Genomic DNA, 18,763 nt, shown 5'->3' on the forward strand with positions numbered 1-18,763 from the left:
ATCCTAACTCGTCCATTATTGAAACTAAAACAACCATTATTGAGTAATATATGTACATTATGTAAATCAGTTATAACTACTCCCTAGCCGAGATGATATCTAAACTCTCGTTGAATGACTGAAACCCGTGGACTTTGGAACTGATTTTGTTACTTACTACATACTACACCGTAGCCCCAAGGATTGCTAAACCCTTGTGGAAAACAAGAAACGTGTGCCGAACAATCAAACATGATCAAACTTAAATTAAAATGGTCAGCAAATATTTACATTACAGATCACAAATTGTCCATTACAGAAACTAAAACAACAATTATTGAGTAATATATGTACATTATGTAAATCAGTTATAACTACTCCCTAGCCGAGATGATATCTAAACCCTCTTTGAATGACTGAAACTCGTGGACTTTGGAACTGATTTTGTTACTTACTACATACTACACCCTAGCCTCAAGGATTGCTAAACCCTTATGGAAAACAAGAAACGTGCCCCAAACAATCAAACACGGTCAAACTTAAATTAAAATGGTCAGCAAATATTTACATTACAGATCATAAATTGTCCATTACACAAACTAAAACAACCATTATTGAGTAATATATGTACATTATGTAAATCAGTTATAACTACTCCCTAGCCGAGATGATATCTAAACCCTCGGTGAATGACTGAAACTCGTGGACTTTGGAACTGATTTTGTTACTTACTACATACTACACCCTAGCCCCAAGGATTGCTAAACCCTTGTGGAAAACAAGAAACGTGCGCCGAACAATCAAACACGGTCAAACTTAAATTAAAATAGTCAGCAAATATTTACATTACAGATCACAAATTGTCCATTACAGAAACTAAAACAACCATTACATAATAATATATGTGCATTATGTGTATCAGTTAAAAACTACTACCTAGCCGATATGATTTCTAAACCCTAGAAAAATGACTGAAACTCGTGGACTTTGACGACGGTTTTAATGCTTACTACATACTACTGATAGGCTAGTTTTCGTCACTCGGATTTGATCACTTTTCGTACTTATTAGTTGAATATTTTCATGAAAAAAGATGCTTCTTGGCAGGGTATGGATCATTAAGTTAGGAAGCTGCATAATGAAGGCACGAAGAGAAAAACATGCAAGAAAGAGGGCAAAACGACATGAAATGGAAGAATGTGGAGGAAGAAGGCAAAGAAGACTCAAACTGCCCAAGCTGTTGGACTGGCCAGTTTGAACCCAACGGGAAAATGATTAAAGCCACTTCCACACACTTATCAAGGACAAATCCCACTTGCTACACACGCCCATACCTGTCCTGGGAGAGTAAAAAAAGAAGGGGAAATATCTTTTATTGGATATATGTATTAAAAGTTATTAACTTTCCAAGAACCACTTGTCACTCACCACTTAGTTTTAGTTTTAGTTTTAGTTTATTCTCTCTCTATGAAACTTTTCACTCTTCCTTAAGAAGAGAGATTTCAACTTCAAGGCTGCCAATATCTTTGTTCATCATGGGTTGAAGTAGTAGTAATTTAGTAGTAGTGTTTATTTTCTCTAGTTGCTTGTCTTAACTTGTAGAGTTCTTTTGCACCTTTCTCACTCTTAGTTATTGTTGTTGTTCTTGTTTTAAAAGCTCATTTCAAGTAGTAATTTCTCTAAGTGGTTGTGTTTAATGTGCTTTAAGTTTAGCTCTTGTTTGAATTTTGGTTTTAGATTGTTGTTTAGTTCTAGTGTTGGTTATGTTCTTGTTTAGTTAAAACTTCTTTCAAGCTTTTAAAGTCAGTTTCTCAAGCATTTTCTTAGTTAGTTGTAGTTAAAAACGTGGACAAAGAGTTGGAAAAGTTTCAAAAAAAATAAGCCATGGTGTTGTGTGTTTTCGGTGCCCCGTCGGGTGTCATTTTCGTATGATTTGGCATGAGTTTGATGAGCTCGGTTCTTAAGTGTTCTTGAAGCTTGTTTCATCATGTTTAAGTGCTTTAGTTTTCAGCTTTTCATTTGGTGTTTTCAATGCATGTTTAGGTAGTTTAATTGATGATTTGGTGTTTCTCTTGCTTGGTTGTGTAGCAGCCATTTAGTCTTTTATCTACTCTTATTTTCGTGCCTTTAGTGTAGAATTAGGAGCCATGATCATCTTTTAGGAGTCAAGTTGAAGGACCATGGGTTGTAGGCTTTTATCCATTGGTTTTACACCTTGGACAATAGGAGTTAGGAGACAAGATGTACACCTTTTCAATCACATTCCTTTTCACTTTTGGCAGCCCATGTAGCTTAGTAACCTCTGCACTCAACCTCCACTTACATGTGATTTAGGCTAGCTTTTAGGAGTTAATTAGTTGAGCCACTTTAAGGGTCACAATCCTAGTTTCTAGCTTTCTTTTAGGAACCAACACTTAGTTTATTTTCCTTAGCCTTTTAACTTAGTCTCTTTTGCTTTCTAATCTTAGGAATGTTCATGCATGTAGTTGCTCTGTTTTTATTTCCGAATGTTCTTATTTTCGCTAAATGTTGTAATTTTCTCGCTACTGCTCTATTTCTCTGCGTTCCAGTTTAAATGCTTTCTTCTAATTGCATTTTATTTGCACTTTTAGTTCCCACCTTAGCTTAAGTGTTGTTTATATTTCGTAGTTTAGTTCCCACCCCCAATTTAGAGCGTGGCGGCATCGCCAAAACAAATCCTAAGTGTGGAAATACATAGCGGATGCTACCGTTCCTCGTGGGTTCGACACCCTAACTTACCATATGCTAATTAATAGTATTTTTAAAAGTGGGAACTTATAAATCTTGTTGAATAGGAAGGGACACGTGCAAACGACACGCGTGCAAAATCTCATCCTTTCAAATGGCGCCGTTGCCGGGGAACGGTGTTGTTGTCTCGTTATGTATTCCTACATTTATTGTATATAGTTTTTTACTTGTTTTTTTGTTGTTTTTCTTTTTTCTCTTTATTTTATTTTTAGTTTATGAGCAGATCCTCATCTCCAAGGCTGTTGTTTGATATTGAAATTGAGAAGACGGCGAAGAGGCTGCGTGAGGAAGCCCGTTTGAGAAAATAAGCTTGTATTGGGTTCTCTGGCAAGGGCAGTTCATCTAATTGCCGGGTTCAACAGAATGCCCAGTTTGAAGAGTCAGAAGGTTATGAGTGAATTGACGAGGAAACCTATTCAAGAGGCAATGATGAGAGTGTTGCGCCATTAAAGGGAATCATGGATCAATTCACAGATCCTTACGATTATGGATGGGGTGATTACTCCTATTTTGAACGGACCAATCCGAACCAACAATATCAAGGTCCACCACCACAAGGAAATCACCAAACTTTCCAAGGATCATACGAAAATCAAGTTTATTGGTCTCCTGATCAAAGTGGTTTCCCTCCATGTTTCCAGCCACAAGAATTCGGCCAATATCAATCAAATCATCCGCCAATGCCGCCCATGTGCTTAGAAGATATGATTGAGGATCTAATCACATCCCAACAACTCATGCAAAACTATTTACAAGTTAACTACAATGTGGTGCATGAGGTGCAAGAGGAAAAATACGAGCAAACGATTAGTCTTGATCATCTTGCACGCTAAATGACACAATTGGCGACATCCATCAATGATATGCGTGGAAGTGGTGGGGGAATTCCGGCTCAAGTGAAACCACCAAGGAAGGAGAACCTTAATCAGATTACCCTTAGTTCCGGGCAAGAGTTGAAAGCTTCATTCAACAATAACTCAAACAGCGGACCAGGGGAAACATTGGAACATGAGCCTAGATTGCCCAACGCAGCACACTGCCCAAGTCAGGAGACTGCTTGGTTTGAAGATGAAGAGGATAGCGATGAGGAGATTGAAGTGAACATCATCATTCAACCCGATGGGCCTACACCCATGCATTTGAGACCAGAAGCGGCCATCATGAAGGGTGCAACAAATTAGAGCATGCAAAGTCTGCCAGCAAGCTGCCCGATCCAGGAAAACTGCCCAGTTTGAGGGCAGAGGATGAATTGGTGCCATCGGAAGTTCAACCACTAAAATTGGAGTTGAAGCCACCCGACAACCTAAAGTTTGCCTACTTGGGGATAAATGAGACTCTTCCAATCATTATCAATAGTAAGTTGGAAAATGGCCCAGGTGAGAAGTTGATCAAAGAGTTTAAAGGTCTCGACTTTCTTGAAGCCGAGTTTTTGCAAGCTATGTATCTATTGCCCTGCATTGAAGAACAAGTTGAGCTTGAAGAACTTAGTGAATGCAAGTTATTCAACACTCAAGAGCTTAGTGATGAGGAGATAGAGGCTGAAATAATGACTTGGTGCAAGAAGAGGAATCACACAAACCCACCTAAGAGATGTAAACTCTCTGATCCTAAGGAACTGCCCAGTCAGAATGAACTGCCCAGTCCAAGAGTGGAGAAAATGTTGCTATCATTGGAGATTCATCCACCTAAATTGGAGTCGATTGCATTTCCTTCCAAACTCAACTCTTTGAAAAAAAAATGACACCAATTCCATGATCATCAATAGTAGCTTACACAAGAGTCATGAAAAAGATCCAACCAAGGTTTTGAAGAGGCATAAGGAGGTGACCGGTTGGACTTCGGCCGACGACATCATGTGTATAAGCCCCGATGTTTGTGTGTTTTACGTGAGTTCAGAGAAGGGTTCTAAACTCTATAGGGACGCTAAAAGGAAGTTGAATGCGTCTACTTGGAAGGATTGGAAAGCAAGATTTGATGATGATTTTTTGGAATAACAAATGTATCCTGCCCAGTTTGTTGAACAGGGCAATCTGAATGCCCTAGTGGATAAAGTGGCCAAAACAGGAGGAGCCGTGAAGCCGACACATGAGCTTGGAATCGAAATCCAAGGAGGAAGTTGCACCACCTCCACCACCACATGTCACATCAGCCCGTACCCCTCGCTTTGTGCGGGGGAGGTGATTTCTATCCAACCCTCTCTTTTAGTTGTTGTATACATGTGTGATGTATGTGTTTGCTTTGCAATTTTTGTAATTGTGGCCTTGTCGGCCTTGCATGCTTCGTGTTGTGGCCTTGTCGGCCTTGATGCATGCTTTGTGGCCTTGCCGGCCTTTGTGAATGTTTTGTGTTGTTAGTAAACTCTCTCTAAACACTTGGTCTACTTGCTCTCGAGCAAGCAACGCCGAAGTGTGAGGAGGGGGTTTGTTTTGTGTTGTTCTTGGTTTTCTAAGTTTTATGTGATGTGTGTCCTTTTCCAACATTTTAACCAAACTTGCTTGAGGGCAAGCAAGGTCTAGTGTAAGGAGGGGGTTTGTTTAGTTGTTCGGTCGTGTTGTGTTGTGTTGTTTTTGTCAAGAGCCGTGTTTTATCCTTTTTCCAAGCCTTGATGCATGATTTGGTAATGATCCCCCTATTGAACCGTAAAAACAGGACTTGCTTTGTTTTGAAAAATCTATTCAAGAACTTGTGGTTTTGATTGGATGAAGTTGAGTACAATGGAAATGTGAAGCACCACTTGCATAAAAACCCACAAATGGTAAGGTTCAAAGCCTCAAAGTAGAACACTTTCTACATCTTTTCGAGCGTGGAATGACATTGCATTGCATGATAGTTGATATCTCCTTGTCACTATGGCATAGATAGAAGGCACTAGGAAAAGCCAAATTGAGCCTTATTCTTTGTGATTACATCAACCAAAAGAAGCTGCCCCTAGTTGCCACTTTGAAACCTTGAGCCTACATTTTTTTCCAAGTTAGAAAATGGTTTCCCTTTTGTGTAAAATAAATGTGCTTAGTTGCTCCTACATGATCACCACCTTTTGGGAAAGAGATTGTAGTTGTGAACATCCGAAAAATCTGCCCCCCACCAAGAAAAAAAGAAAAAAAAGTGGCTACCAAAAATTTTAAAAAAAAAAGAAGAGAAGAATAGGAAACAGCAAAAGAAAAAAAAAGAAACAGAAAACAGAAAAAGAAGGAAAGAGAGTAATGAAGCTAAACAAAGAGAAAATGGCAAGGCAAGAGTGGGAAGGTAGAAGATAGCTTTTGGTTTGATATTAGGTGATTGTGTTTGGAGGTTCTAAGTATCCATTTGGAGAATATGCACAAGTATTTTGTTGTACTACACTCACTAGCTTAGGACCCCTAGGATCTAACCGACAATATTTAAATGGTCCCAAGCCCCATTATATCCAGTGCAAGACTCTCTTGAGCTACATGTGATAAAGTGATATCTCCTTGATTGCATTTTCATCATTATTCTTGAGAGAATTGTCCTTACAATTAGAGAGGGTCAGGGAGTGAATCTTTTGCTTGTGATATGTGCTTAACTATCTTGATGAGACCGATGGTTGAAACTACATTGTTCGATGAAGAAAATTATGTTTTAACAATCTGTTTCAACTTGGTTCTTGGGGGTATCATTACGCTTTTCACACAACTTGCTTGGTTTGTCTTTCATGTGTTTCTCGAGTCGTTGTGTGTGTTTGTGTTTAGTAAGTGTCTTTGTGTTATGTTGGGTTTAGTTAGTGTGTGTGAGTGTGTCTAGAAAGTAGAGGGGAGTGACTTAAACTAGCAATTGAGTGAAAAGTCCAACCACATACTTGGGACAAGTATGATCCAAGTGTGAGGAGGTTTGATAGGCTAGTTTTTGTCACTCGGATTTGATTACTTTTCGTACTTATTAGTTGAATATTTGCATGAAAAAAGATGCTTTTTGGCAGGATATGGATCATTAAGTTAGGAAGCTACTTAATGACCGCACGAAGAGGAAAACATGCAAGAAAGAGGGCAAAATGACATGAAATGGAAGAACGTGGAGGAAGAAGGCAAAGAAGACTCAAACTGCCCAAGCTGTTGGACTGTCCAGTTTGAACCCGACGGGAAAATGATTAAAGCCACTTCCACACACTTATCAAGGACAAATCCCACTTGGTACACACGCCCATATCTGCCCTTGGAGAGTAAAAAAAGAAGGGGAAATATCTTTTATTGGATATATGTATTAAAAGTTATTAACTTTCCAAGAACCACTTGTCACTCACCACTTAGTTTTAGTTTTAGTTTTAGTTTATTCTCTCTCTAGGAAACTTTTCTCTCTTCCTTAAGAAGAGAGATTTCAACTTCAAGGCTGCCAATATCTTTGTTCATCATGGGTTGAAGTAGTAGTAATTTAGTAGTAGTGTTTATTTTCTCTAGTTGCTTGTCTTAACTTGTGGAGTTCTTTTGCACCTTTCTCACTCTTAGTTATTGTTGTTGTTCTTGTTTTAAAAGCTCATTTCAAGTAGTAATTTCTCTAAGTGGTTGTGTTTAATGTGCTTTAAGTTTAGCTCTTGTTTGAATTTTGGTTTTAGATTGTTGTTTAGTTCTAGTGTTGGTTATGTTCTTGTTTAGTTAAAACTTCTTTCAAGCTTTTAAAGTCAGTTTCTCAAGCATTTTCTTAGTTAGTTGTAGTTAAAAACGTGGACAAAGAGTTGGAAAAGTTTCAAAAAAAATAAGCCATGGTGTTGTGTGTTTTCGGTGCCCCGTCGGGTGTCATTTTCGTATGATTTGGCATGAGTTTGATGAGCTCGGTTCTTAAGTGTACTTCCACCATGTTTAAGTGTTCTTGAAGCTTCTTTCATCATGTTTAAGTGCTTTAGTTTTCAGCTTTTCATTTGGTGTTTTCAATGCATGTTTAGGTAGTTTAATTGATGATTTGGTTTTTCTCTTGCTTGGTTGTGTAGCAGCCATTTAGTCTTTTATCTACTCTTATTTTCATGCCTTTTGTGTTGAATTAGGAACCATGATCATCTTTTAGGAGTCAAGTTGAAGGACCATTAGTTGTAGGCTTTTATCCATTGGTTTTACACCTTGGACAATAGGAGCTAGGAGACAAGATGTACACCTTTTCAATCACATTCCTTTTCACTTTTGGCAGCCCATTTAGCTTAGTTACCTCTGCACTCAACCTCCACTTACATGTGATTTAGGATAGCTTTTAGGAGTTAATTAGTTTAGCCACTTTAAGGGTCACAGTCCTAGTTTCTAGCTTTCTTTTAGGAGCCAACACTTAGTTTATTTTCCTTAGCCTTTTAACTTAGTCTCTTTTGCTTTCTAATCTTAGGAATGCTCATGCATGTAGTTGCTCTGTTTTTATTTCCGAATGTTCTTATTTTCGCTAAATGTTGTAATTTTCTAGCTACTGCTCTATTTCTCTGCTAAGTTGCCCAGTTTATCAGATTGCCCAGTCTGCGTTCCAGTTTAAATGCTTTATTCTAATTACATTTTATTTGCACTTTTAGTTTCCACCTTAGCTTAAGTGTTGTTTATATTTCGTAGTTTAGTTCCCACCCCCAATTTAGAGCGTGGCGGCATCGCCAAAACAAATCTTAAGTGTGGAAATACATAGCGGATGCTACCGTTCCTCGTGGGTTCGACACCCTAACTTACCATATGCTAATTAATAGTATTTTGGAAAGTGTGAACTTATAAATCTTGTTGAATAGGAAGGGACACGTGCAAACGACACGCGTGCAAAATCTTGTCCTTTTAACTACACCCTAGCCCCAAGAATTGCTAAAACCTTGGGGAAAACATGAAATGTGCGCCGAACAATCAAACACGGCCAAACTTAAATTAAAATGGTCAGCAAACATTTACATTACAGGTCACAAATCGTCCATTACAGAAACTAAAACAACCATTACACAATAATATATGTTCATTATATGTATCAGTTAAAAACTACTACCTAGCCGATATGATTTCTAAACCCTAGATGAATGACTGAAACTCGTGGACTTTGATGACAGTTTTAATACTAACTACATACTACACCCTAGCCCCAAGGATTGCTAAACCCTTGGGGAAAACAAGAAACTTGCACCGAACAATCAATCTCGGCCGCCTAAATTAAACTGGTCAACAAACAATTACATTACAGTTCACAAATCGTCCATTATTACATATAAAACAATCATTACGGAAGTAAATCATATCAGATCCCGAGCAATTAACTAAAGAAGAACATTACGGAAACCAATTCAACAACATCCATCGATCGCAAAAACCCTAAAAGTCTAAAACTCGATCATAAACCACTGAAATTCGAACATTTCTAAAAGTGAAACAATAAAACAGTCATAGAATCAATAACCTTAAGCAGTGAGAAGCACCGCACCGTCGGCTTCCTTGATCTTCTGTTTTGGAGATGAGCTTGGCCTTGACGACTACAGGGAGATTATCCGGCAACATCCCCTTGCCGAGAACCTTGATTCGTAGACTGCAGAATCGGCGCAGAATGGATCCCAGAAGTGATCGCCGTAATTATGTCGTAATTAAGGAAAACAAATCCCACAAACAAAAATAGAGCGTGAAATATGGGAAGGGAATAAATGGCGTGAAATTGTTCTTCCATTCTTGCCCTTTTCAATTTTTTTTTAATAATTAAACTAATTACAAGTGGCATCAAAATCAACCATCAAATCTGGAAATTGAATGGCCGAGATTAAGAAGGACAATAGAACAAAAGATGGAAAAAGAATATGAATACACCTATATATATATTAATATTATATCTATTCGTCTACGAAAAATAATCTCATTTTATCATTTTGGGATGTAAAAAAAATTCTTATTTCAAAGAGTGAACTGGCTCATTCGTCCCTAACATTTTGGGTTGTGACACCACAGACTCCTAACAAAAAAAATTAGCGCCAGAGGACCCCTAACGTTAGTATAATCGCGATTGCAGTGTTTTTAGCCACTTTGCGGAGGAAAATGCCCAAATGGCTTGAAGGTCATTTGTTGGCAATCTCCAATTTCGCTGACATATGAATTCTGTCATATTTCTGTCAGCAACTTCTTATGTGATTTCCTAATAAGTTCTGGTACTTTATACGTGATTAAAGTTTTATCATTATTTGCACAGGAAAAAAATGTCTCATATCCCTCTATTTCTAGTTAATAGTAACAATATACTTACTAGTTATATCATATAGAAAATTAATTGAGAAATAACAAAAAATATAGAAAAGTGAAGTTATTTATGCAATAAAATCTAAATCAATAATAAACAGAATAAAAAATATTTCACATTTAATTAAATCAGTAATTATTTTCTTGAAAACACTGACATTTAAAATATTACAATTATTTCATTATATAAAATCAATCTAATTTATTACTCTAAGCCTAACTTTAAGACGATTTTTATGATTGGTATTTGATTGAGAATTTTAATTTAGCTCAAACGGAAATTTTTAACATCATATGAACATTCAAACTTTAGATATAAATTTGCACAGTTTCTTGCCATTCATGATAAAATTAAAAATGAGTAATATTTTAAAAATATTCAAGCATGTGATATTAGTTATTTAGTCCTTGAATTTTTTAATTAATAATAGTATTTGAAACTAAGAGAATGTAAATTTATAAATTAATACCGCAAAATTAGGATATTTTTCATAATAAATAAAATTGATCCATAAATCAAGGTAATTTAGGGGAAATAAAAACACGGAAAAATACTAGAAATTTAGTTTTATAAGGAAGAAAAAAGGTCTCATTTTATTATTTTCAAATTAATTAATGCAAATAATGATAAATCTGTATATTATAACAAAAATAAAAAGTTTAAATAATGAAAAAATTTTAATTACGTATGAAATACAATAACTTATTAGCAAATTACATAAGAAGTTGCTAATATAAATGTGGTAGAAATTATATGCCAGCAATATAACGCAGTGACAAAAATGCTCTTATACGGCCTGGGGTGTTTTAGTTCGAAAAACCATCATTCGTGATTATATTAAACGTTAGGGTCCTCTAATGCTATTTTTTTAGGGATCACAACCCAAAATATTAGGGACTAATGAGACAGTTCACTCTATTTCAAAAATAGAAACTTTATCTCATATTTTATCCATTTTTTCTCTTACTCTTTCTCCTCTCTTTCTTACTTTTTTTCTTTTTCACTCTCTTACTTTACCAAATTCTCATAAAAACCGTGCCCTTTACAAATGCGAATATTTTTTGTAGATGAATAGAGTATAACATTAATAGATACTTCATCGATTCTTAAAAAATATGAACATTTGATTCGACAATCAGCACGGGTTTCAATGTATAAATGGTAAAGTAAGAGAAAGACAAATGATAGTTAGTGTAAGTAGTGTTAGTGAAATGTGGTCCCCACATCATTAGTAGTAGTATAGTGTAATGATATAAGTTGTAAATAAAATGATGTGTAGAAATAATATGTTGTTTAAGTATCCAAAATTAAAAAATTAATGAAGTATTTTTCAGGGAAGACTAATGAAAATAGTAGGGACGTAATAGAGTATACTTATAAAATTTGAACCATATAAATTACATATAAAGATATTTTGGAGACTACAAAGAATTATCCTAAAGAACTAAAGAATATCTAAGTTTAATTTTATTTTAAAATACATGTAAGAGAGCAATGAGAGAAGAAAAAAAAGGTAAAATAGTCAAATTTGCCTTTGAGACCCAACAAGTAAAGTGAGAAAGAATTAATTATAAAAAAGTATTTTAAATAAATTAAAACGTTAATCTAGATACTTCTTTGTGTAATTTAAATTCATGAGATACATCAAATTTGCATCTTGCATTCACAAATACCAAATTATTAGTACTAATTTAGAAAAAAGAATGTTACTACTAAACTTTTTTACATTTTATATTTATTTTATATTTTTTGTTTGATATAAATATAAGAATATTCAAAACAAAAATATACAATCCGACTTGCTTGAGATTAATAAGTGTCTAAATTAATGCGTGAATCATCACAATCATAAGTACTACTAATAATTATCATAAATGAACTGCCTAAAGACTATCATCCTACCTGAAAAAAAATTTACCCACTATTAGCGTTAACGTTAATTCAGCCGGATTTATAGGCAAATAACAAGTTTAATTCGTGAAGAGCATAACCATTAAATTAAAAGAATCATAGTAGTATTGGAGTAGTATTTAATTTATTGTATAGATAGATAATCCTTCAAATGAATCCACCTGCCATTTCTTGCTCTCTCTGTCAGACAGTCTGTGCTCTCTCCCTCTCTCTCCGCCAACCTTCCTCACACAGATTTGTCTAAAATTCCACTAATTCTTCAGTCCCAATCAAGATTTTGTTTCACCACTTACTCATAAACTCCAAGTTCACATTTTTAAGATTCCCCAAATCAGACAATTCTAGAAACCACTTTGATTTCCCAGATCAATGAGAAATGGAGCACAAGCTTAAACTCATACTGCTGTCTACTCTAACCCCATTTTCACTCTTAGCCATTATTTTTCTCTCAATAATTTTGTGTTTTCGAAGAAGAGATTCGAAAAATGATGATGTGGGATTGGATTTGGAGGGCAAGGGGGTGGATGGGGTGTTGAAGTTGAATGCAGAGGAGCTGGTGAAATTTGAAGGAGGGGAAGATCTTAGTGTGGTGGAGATTCTTGAGGCGCCTGGAGAGGTTATTGGGAAATCGAGTTATGGGACTTTGTATAAAGCTGATTTGGTTAATTTGAATTGTGTGGCATTGCTTAGATTCTTGAGGCCTACTTGTACATTGAGGATGATGGAGGTTTTGCCTGCTATTGAGCTGCTGGGCTCTGTTAGGCACCCCAATTTGGTGCCTCTCAATGCCTTTTATGCAGGCCCCAGAGGGGAGAAATTGATGGTTCTTCCCTTTTACACCTCTGGGAATTTGGCTCAGTTCATCAAAGGTAATAAAAATTGAATCTTGATTTTCAAGAATGTGTTTGATGTGTAGATTCAAGTGTTTTTTTCATGTCCTGCTGAATGAATGTGCTTTTTTTGCTGCTTGGGATTTGTTTGAACATTTGTCTAAATTGAGGTTTTATGTTTGTGAAACACATGAGATTGTTTATTTTGATGTTGGAATGGTGGAAATAGACATATAGAAGAAGGGGAGTTGAACTGACTTAGTGTGGTTGAATATAATGCACAGATGGAAATGGGGAGGCTTATAAATGGCCTACCATATGCAGAATCTCCATTGGTATTGCTAGAGGGCTTCACCATCTCCATACAGCGTTGGAGAAGCCGATAGTCCATGGTAACCTCAAGTCGAAGAACGTGCTATTGGGTGCTAAGTATCACCCGTATGTCTCAGATTTTGGGGTGCGTCTGCTGTTGAGTCCCAGTACAGGGCAACAAATGGTTGAAGCGTCTGGATTCGAGGGTTATAGAGCCCCCGAGCTGATTAAAATGAGAGACGCCTGCGTGGAGAGTGACATCTACAGCTTAGGGATCATATTTCTGGAATTGCTATCCGGGAAACAGGCGGTCGATGGGAAGGATCAAGATTCGTATCTGCCAATCACCATGACTAGCGCAGATTTGCATCACCCGGGGATTCTTGTTGGTCTTAAGAACGACGAGAGGGTAGTCGCCGAAGACGGTATGCTCAGATATTTCCAGCTTGCAACCGCGTGCTGCTCGCCTTCCCGACGACGCCGGCCTAACATAAAGCAAATCCTGGATAAGCTTCAAGACATTGCAAAGTGAAGGAGTCGAGGCAAAAAGAGTGCCAAGTCAAAGAATGATGTTTGAACATGGGAAACACTAACTTAGGTTGTGATGAAGGTCTCATTCATCCAAGCACGTTTTGATCATGAAAAGGATGACTTGTCAAAGGAAAGGAGACTGAGTTTTGCCAAAGGTGAGACCAATTTCTCAAATGAGAAAAGGGAAAAGGAAAGAAAAATATGTTCAAAGTAAGATAAAAAAAAAACCCAAAGTTTCCGGCTTCGGCTTACAAGCATTGCATCGTGTTTGTGGATGGTTATTCTGCGGTGGCCAAGGAGATGCCGGAGTCATAGCCGGTGGGTTGTATTCGATATCTGGTTCTGTAACTTTAGTCTACTTCATTAACCATTCTTCTCCTATAATTTTTTGTAAGGTGCAATGCTATTGTTTTGTATTTGGATGCTCTCTTTCACAGCTGAGACATTACAAAAGAAACAAAAATCTTTGCAACAGCATGCTGTTTTGAATTTGAGAGGTTGTGCAAAAGTTTGAGATTTTGCTTTTTAAAAAAATTGTACTACTAGAAGAGACCACCTCTTTATTATAACCTTTTTCTTTTATGTCAAGGCTCTTAAAAGTTGTGTTTCCTCTGTATAAATCATCACTCAATTCCATGTGTTTTGTTATGTCAATTTCACTTCAAACCATTGATGGATACTACTAAATAAGATAATTGTTTCAAATTGTAATTCCATATTTACAGTTTCAGGATAATATTTTAGGAGACACAAGTTTGTTATAAAATACACTCACTAAACTCAAAAAAATGAAATGAGGTTTTATGTTTGCTTCCATTCCATAATAGCAGAAAGAAGGGCAAAACTGCGAATTAGGTGCTTGTGGGGCAACGATAATTCGGTTATAGGAGACGTATCTTTCTCCGTGAGCCACGCCTCAATCGCCCTTCTCTCGTATGTATAGCCATCCGCAGCAACACAAGGATCACTCATTACTTCCTGCAATGCAAAATTTATGCATCAAAACTTTTGAACTAATTGAAAACACATGGATTGATGGCCAAAAGAGGGAAAGAGGAAAATAGGCTTACTTTGAGAATGGGGCAAATGAAGTGTTTAGGAGGTGGTGGTGCAGAAACTAATGTCTTATCCCGAGCTCTCTCAGCGACGTCTTTCAGTTTCTCCAAAACGGGAAGAACTTCGTCTTGTAAATCAGGTCTATCTCTCCGTCTAAGCTCGGTGCATTTCAATGCAATGAGAGCTAAGCCCTTTGCTTCTTCAATCGGCCATGTACCGCACTCTGGATCTAGTACCTCCAACAATCGATCGTCTTCCACTGCGTTTTCCACTTTATGAGCAAGGGCGATGGCTGGTTTTGCTGTCAGCAGCTGTAGGACAACCATTCCAAAGGCGTAAACGTCTGATTTGGGGCAGACTATGCCTGTTCTTTGATACTCGGGATCGATATAGCACAATGTACCCACTGGCGCAGTGTCCTTGTATGCAGTGGATACCAGAAGAGAGTCTTCGCTAACCATAGTCGAAAGGCCAACATCCCCGATTTTACTCACATAGTTGCGATCAAGCAATATATTTGCTGGCTTTAGATCACGATGTATGATTGCTCTAGGCTTTGAATTGTGAAGGAAGACAAGAGCCGAAGCCACTTCCCAAGCAATTCGGACGCGATCAAACCTTAAAAGTGGAGGAGTCTTATCTTTCCTGAACAGTCTATCTTCAAGGCTACCATTCTCCATGAACTCATACACCAAGCAACTTTGCTCCGGACATGCACCCAACAGAATCAGCAAGTGCGGATGGCGGATTTTGCTCAATATTTTCAACTAAATCAATAAAACGAGAGAGAGAGCATTCAGAACTTTCGGTTACAATTATAACAAAAGACATGACATGCCTTTCAGAATGATTGCATTTGGTATCCGAAAATAAACTCATTCTTATTTGAATAAAGAAATAAATACCTCTTGCTCGAATTGTTTTACTCTGCTCCCTTCCTTAGCATGAAGGACTTTCACAGCCGCGGTTGTATGCTGAAAACTGCATTTATATACAGTTCCATATGCTCCCATTCCAATTTTGAGATCTTCAGAAAACGACGATGTGGAAGATATAATTTCCTCCCATGTATATTGACGGTATTGATAGAAATTGCCATTCAAGATGCTTTCAAGATTTTCTTTTTCTTTGGTTTGACGAGAAACTTGGATCTCCGCCTCTTTTCTTTCCATTGCTTCTCTTTTAGCACATTCCTTGACAATTTCAGCTTCTCTTGAAGCATCTTCATATCTCTTTTTCTCCAGTCTGGCCAACTCTTTGGCTTCTTCCTCCTTTAAAAGTTCCAGTTTGAGATGAATTTCCTCCTCTAGATGGCGTTTCTGAAGCTCGTTTAACTGAACGAGAGCAGGGAAATGAACAACAAAGCATGTTCTCTTAAAGTATGTTAAGGTCAACTTCATTAATCAATACTTCTACTCTATCACAACTCTTTCTTGAAAATGAGTTAACATCTAAGTTTTAGCACCAAAAGAATGGTGGCTATAGAAATATACCTTTCTAGAAGCATCAATTGCCTCTCCTTGGGCCATTGCATACATTTCTCGAATATGTCTGAGTTCGATCCTCAATTTTTCTAGCTCAAAATTGACATCATCCTGCTGGAAAAGACTACAAGTTACTCGATTTTATTATTATTCATCCGAATAAAAGGAAGATACGAGATTCTTATTATGTAGAGCCCTCCTAGTATGTCATCCATGAGTCAATGTAAAAATGGGGAAACGATACGAAAATATAATTACCTGATCCTTGGTAGAGGTCTCAGAAGTCGAAGCATGTTGCAGCAAAGAATTTTCCGCTACTGAGCTTGTGAAGCTGGAGGCCTGACTGACATCTAAATCATTGGAGAAAAGGTTTGTCGCGTTACTTGCTTGAGCTTCCAGACATGGACTTTTAGGATCCACGACTCCACTTGAAGGCGTTCTACTATGAAGAAGAGGCAGATTAAAGGTGGAAAGAGCTTGGAAGCGCTGCATGGGCAGTGAAGCAGAGCGGAAATGAGCGAACGAGCCTTGGTCTGTCCGATCTGGAGGCATAATACAAGGAAAGAACTGGATCACATTTCCAATTGATTCCATACATTTTCTTCGACTAAACGATAGCATTAACTACAATAGGTGATATATTGACAACAAAGCAGAAGTTTCATACGAAGTACCTGTTCGTGAGCACCAAGTATTGGTTGAAGAATTAACGGAACTTGTGTCGCTGCTGTCATCTCTAAAGCTCTGGTTTGTTTCTGAATCTGCTGGCCGAATCGATGATAGTTTCCCTTTGGAAACAGCATATACAGTGCAAAAAGGCGGACAACGTTCTGCTATATTCGAGGAGAGTGTGCGTGCCCTGGGCATACAGTTAAGTAATCATATCAGTCAAAAAAAGAACGATAAATACACGAAGCTCGTTGCTGAACCTGCGACATGATTGACAGCAACGTGTAAACTAAAGAACGGACATGGAATTTTCATCTGTATATTTTATTTTATGATCAACAAATGAACAACTTCTAAATAACAGGAAATACACAAAAATCCAGTTACAATGTAACTATGCTCCCCTGAATCAGAATATTGTTTTTCGATGCAGTTCATAAAATCTACTGTGATGGTTACAACAAGATAGCTCCAAAAATATTAGATAAAAAGATGTAGCTGTTTTGTGCATTACCTTGAGAAAATACTGCGAGACGAAGCACCAATAACGAGTGTACTAATCCTATGCTTCTGAATATCCCCGGTAATTGCAGCGACAACATCATCCGACTCTATCTGTGCAATTTCGACTTGCACCTGAACGTTGAAGCAGTGATTAAGCACAACACTGAAGTGAACAACAATCTTCTTAGACAAAACCAACCTTTCTTTGACTACACATTCTTTTGTAAGGTAGAAGCTTCTCTGCTGCTTGCCACTCCATTTCCTTTTTATACGCGGCTGCTACATCATCTCGAACTTGAGAAATTGGAATAAAATTACCCACTGTTACATCACAACACTACATAATCACCCTCCAACAGATGAGCTCTATCAAGTCCATTATTGCATACTACGACTTACTCGGAGTTGGGATGATCGATACGAGAGTGCGGACGTGGAGCAGCTTGAAGTAAACTACTCCCTCTGGAACAAATTTATCCAATGCCCAGGTGATTACATGTTTGGTTTTTCTACTTCCGGTTATAGCCACAGCAACAACTGACAATTCAGCAAACCCTTCTACTCTTTTCATGCTTTTCTCATCCATATCTATGCTTCTAAATTTGCAAACAAATTCTGATTATAAAATGCACAAATCTAAATCCAAGAAACTCAAAAAACAACTACAATTGATGCAAAAATTTGGTAACTGCTGACTAACAGAAAACATATGCAATTTGGCAACTGGAATAAATAGAAAACAAAATGTGTAGATAAATAAATTGCAAAGTATATCAAAATTTGATATTCACCAGTGTTGAGCTGCAGAATTTGTATGGAGTTGGTTAACAAACAGCTTGACCGGTTTCAACATGTAGGTTGGAAAAATGACATAGTCGATCATCTTCATCAAGATAATTATTGTGTTATGTCAAATTACAAGTGTCAATTTTAAATGAAAAAAATGCATATATACTATAAATTAAAATTCCATGTGTTTAGTTATGATATTAACATGTGGAAAAGTCTTCAGTTGATTTTTTCTGATTTGGACAGATACAATATACTATACATTGATAGGAGTAGAATTTCATTAAATTATTGTATACTATAACAATTTCCCCACATAATAATTTTGTTTAACCCGGCTTTGCCCTATATGTTAGTAGTAGTTGATAATTTTCATGAATTAATAAGTAATATTTGAAACATCCTTGGGAAGCCATTAAATTGTTTGGTATGACTTTAAAAACTTTATTTTGTTTTATTAGTTTACATAAGAGTTCCCTCATCAATAAGTAACAACTAATATTGCTATCAATAAAATTAAATAAAAAATAATCCACCAAATTAAATAATGTAGTACTACAAATTTTAGAAGTTGCGTGCTCAATGTAGTAGGTCTGCAGTTGACTCAATCGAAGTCTCCTAGGCAATAGAGTCAATGACATGCTTATTTATATTTTCAAATTTATTTAGTACTAGTAGTATTAAATAAATTGCTATGCAAAACTCTTGTTAATAATCTGAATTATCTAAAAATGTATTTTTAAATAAAGTTGAAAG

At 36.8% G+C, this 18,763-nt stretch overlaps 2 protein-coding genes across 5 annotated transcripts; one reads left to right on the plus strand and one right to left on the minus strand.

Moving 5' to 3' along the window:
- The first annotated feature begins 11,961 nt into the window (after positions 1-11,961).
- On the plus strand, positions 11,962-13,994 carry LOC121745226 (putative kinase-like protein TMKL1). The gene is made up of 2 exons (XM_042139039.1): positions 11,962-12,701; positions 12,947-13,994. The coding sequence occupies exons 1-2, from the start codon at positions 12,209-12,211 to the stop codon at positions 13,504-13,506; spliced, it is 1,053 nt and encodes a 350-aa protein (XP_041994973.1). The 5' UTR covers positions 11,962-12,208; the 3' UTR covers positions 13,507-13,994.
- A 165-nt stretch (positions 13,995-14,159) lies between these two features.
- LOC121745225 (U-box domain-containing protein 35-like) lies at positions 14,160-18,127 on the minus strand. Of its 4 annotated transcripts, XM_042139034.1 has the most exons (10): positions 18,010-18,127; positions 17,618-17,814; positions 17,418-17,539; positions 17,229-17,350; positions 16,720-16,904; positions 16,304-16,587; positions 16,055-16,159; positions 15,467-15,895; positions 14,576-15,328; positions 14,160-14,483 (listed from the first exon to the last, which is right to left on the minus strand). In XM_042139034.1, the coding sequence occupies exons 2-10, from the start codon at positions 17,802-17,804 to the stop codon at positions 14,307-14,309; spliced, it is 2,364 nt and encodes a 787-aa protein (XP_041994968.1). In that variant the 5' UTR covers positions 17,805-17,814; positions 18,010-18,127; the 3' UTR covers positions 14,160-14,306. The 4 variants fall into 4 exon arrangements, with proteins under 4 accessions (XP_041994968.1, XP_041994972.1, XP_041994970.1 ...); XM_042139038.1 differs by lacking the exon at positions 18,010-18,127 and having other exon boundaries at positions 17,418-17,494; XM_042139036.1 differs by lacking the exon at positions 18,010-18,127 and having other exon boundaries at positions 17,418-17,512.
- Between the last annotated feature and the right edge of the window lie 636 nt (positions 18,128-18,763).

This window comes from Salvia splendens, chromosome 8 (assembly GCF_004379255.2).
Source record: "Salvia splendens isolate huo1 chromosome 8, SspV2, whole genome shotgun sequence".
NCBI classification, from domain to species: Eukaryota; Viridiplantae; Streptophyta; class Magnoliopsida; order Lamiales; family Lamiaceae; genus Salvia; species Salvia splendens.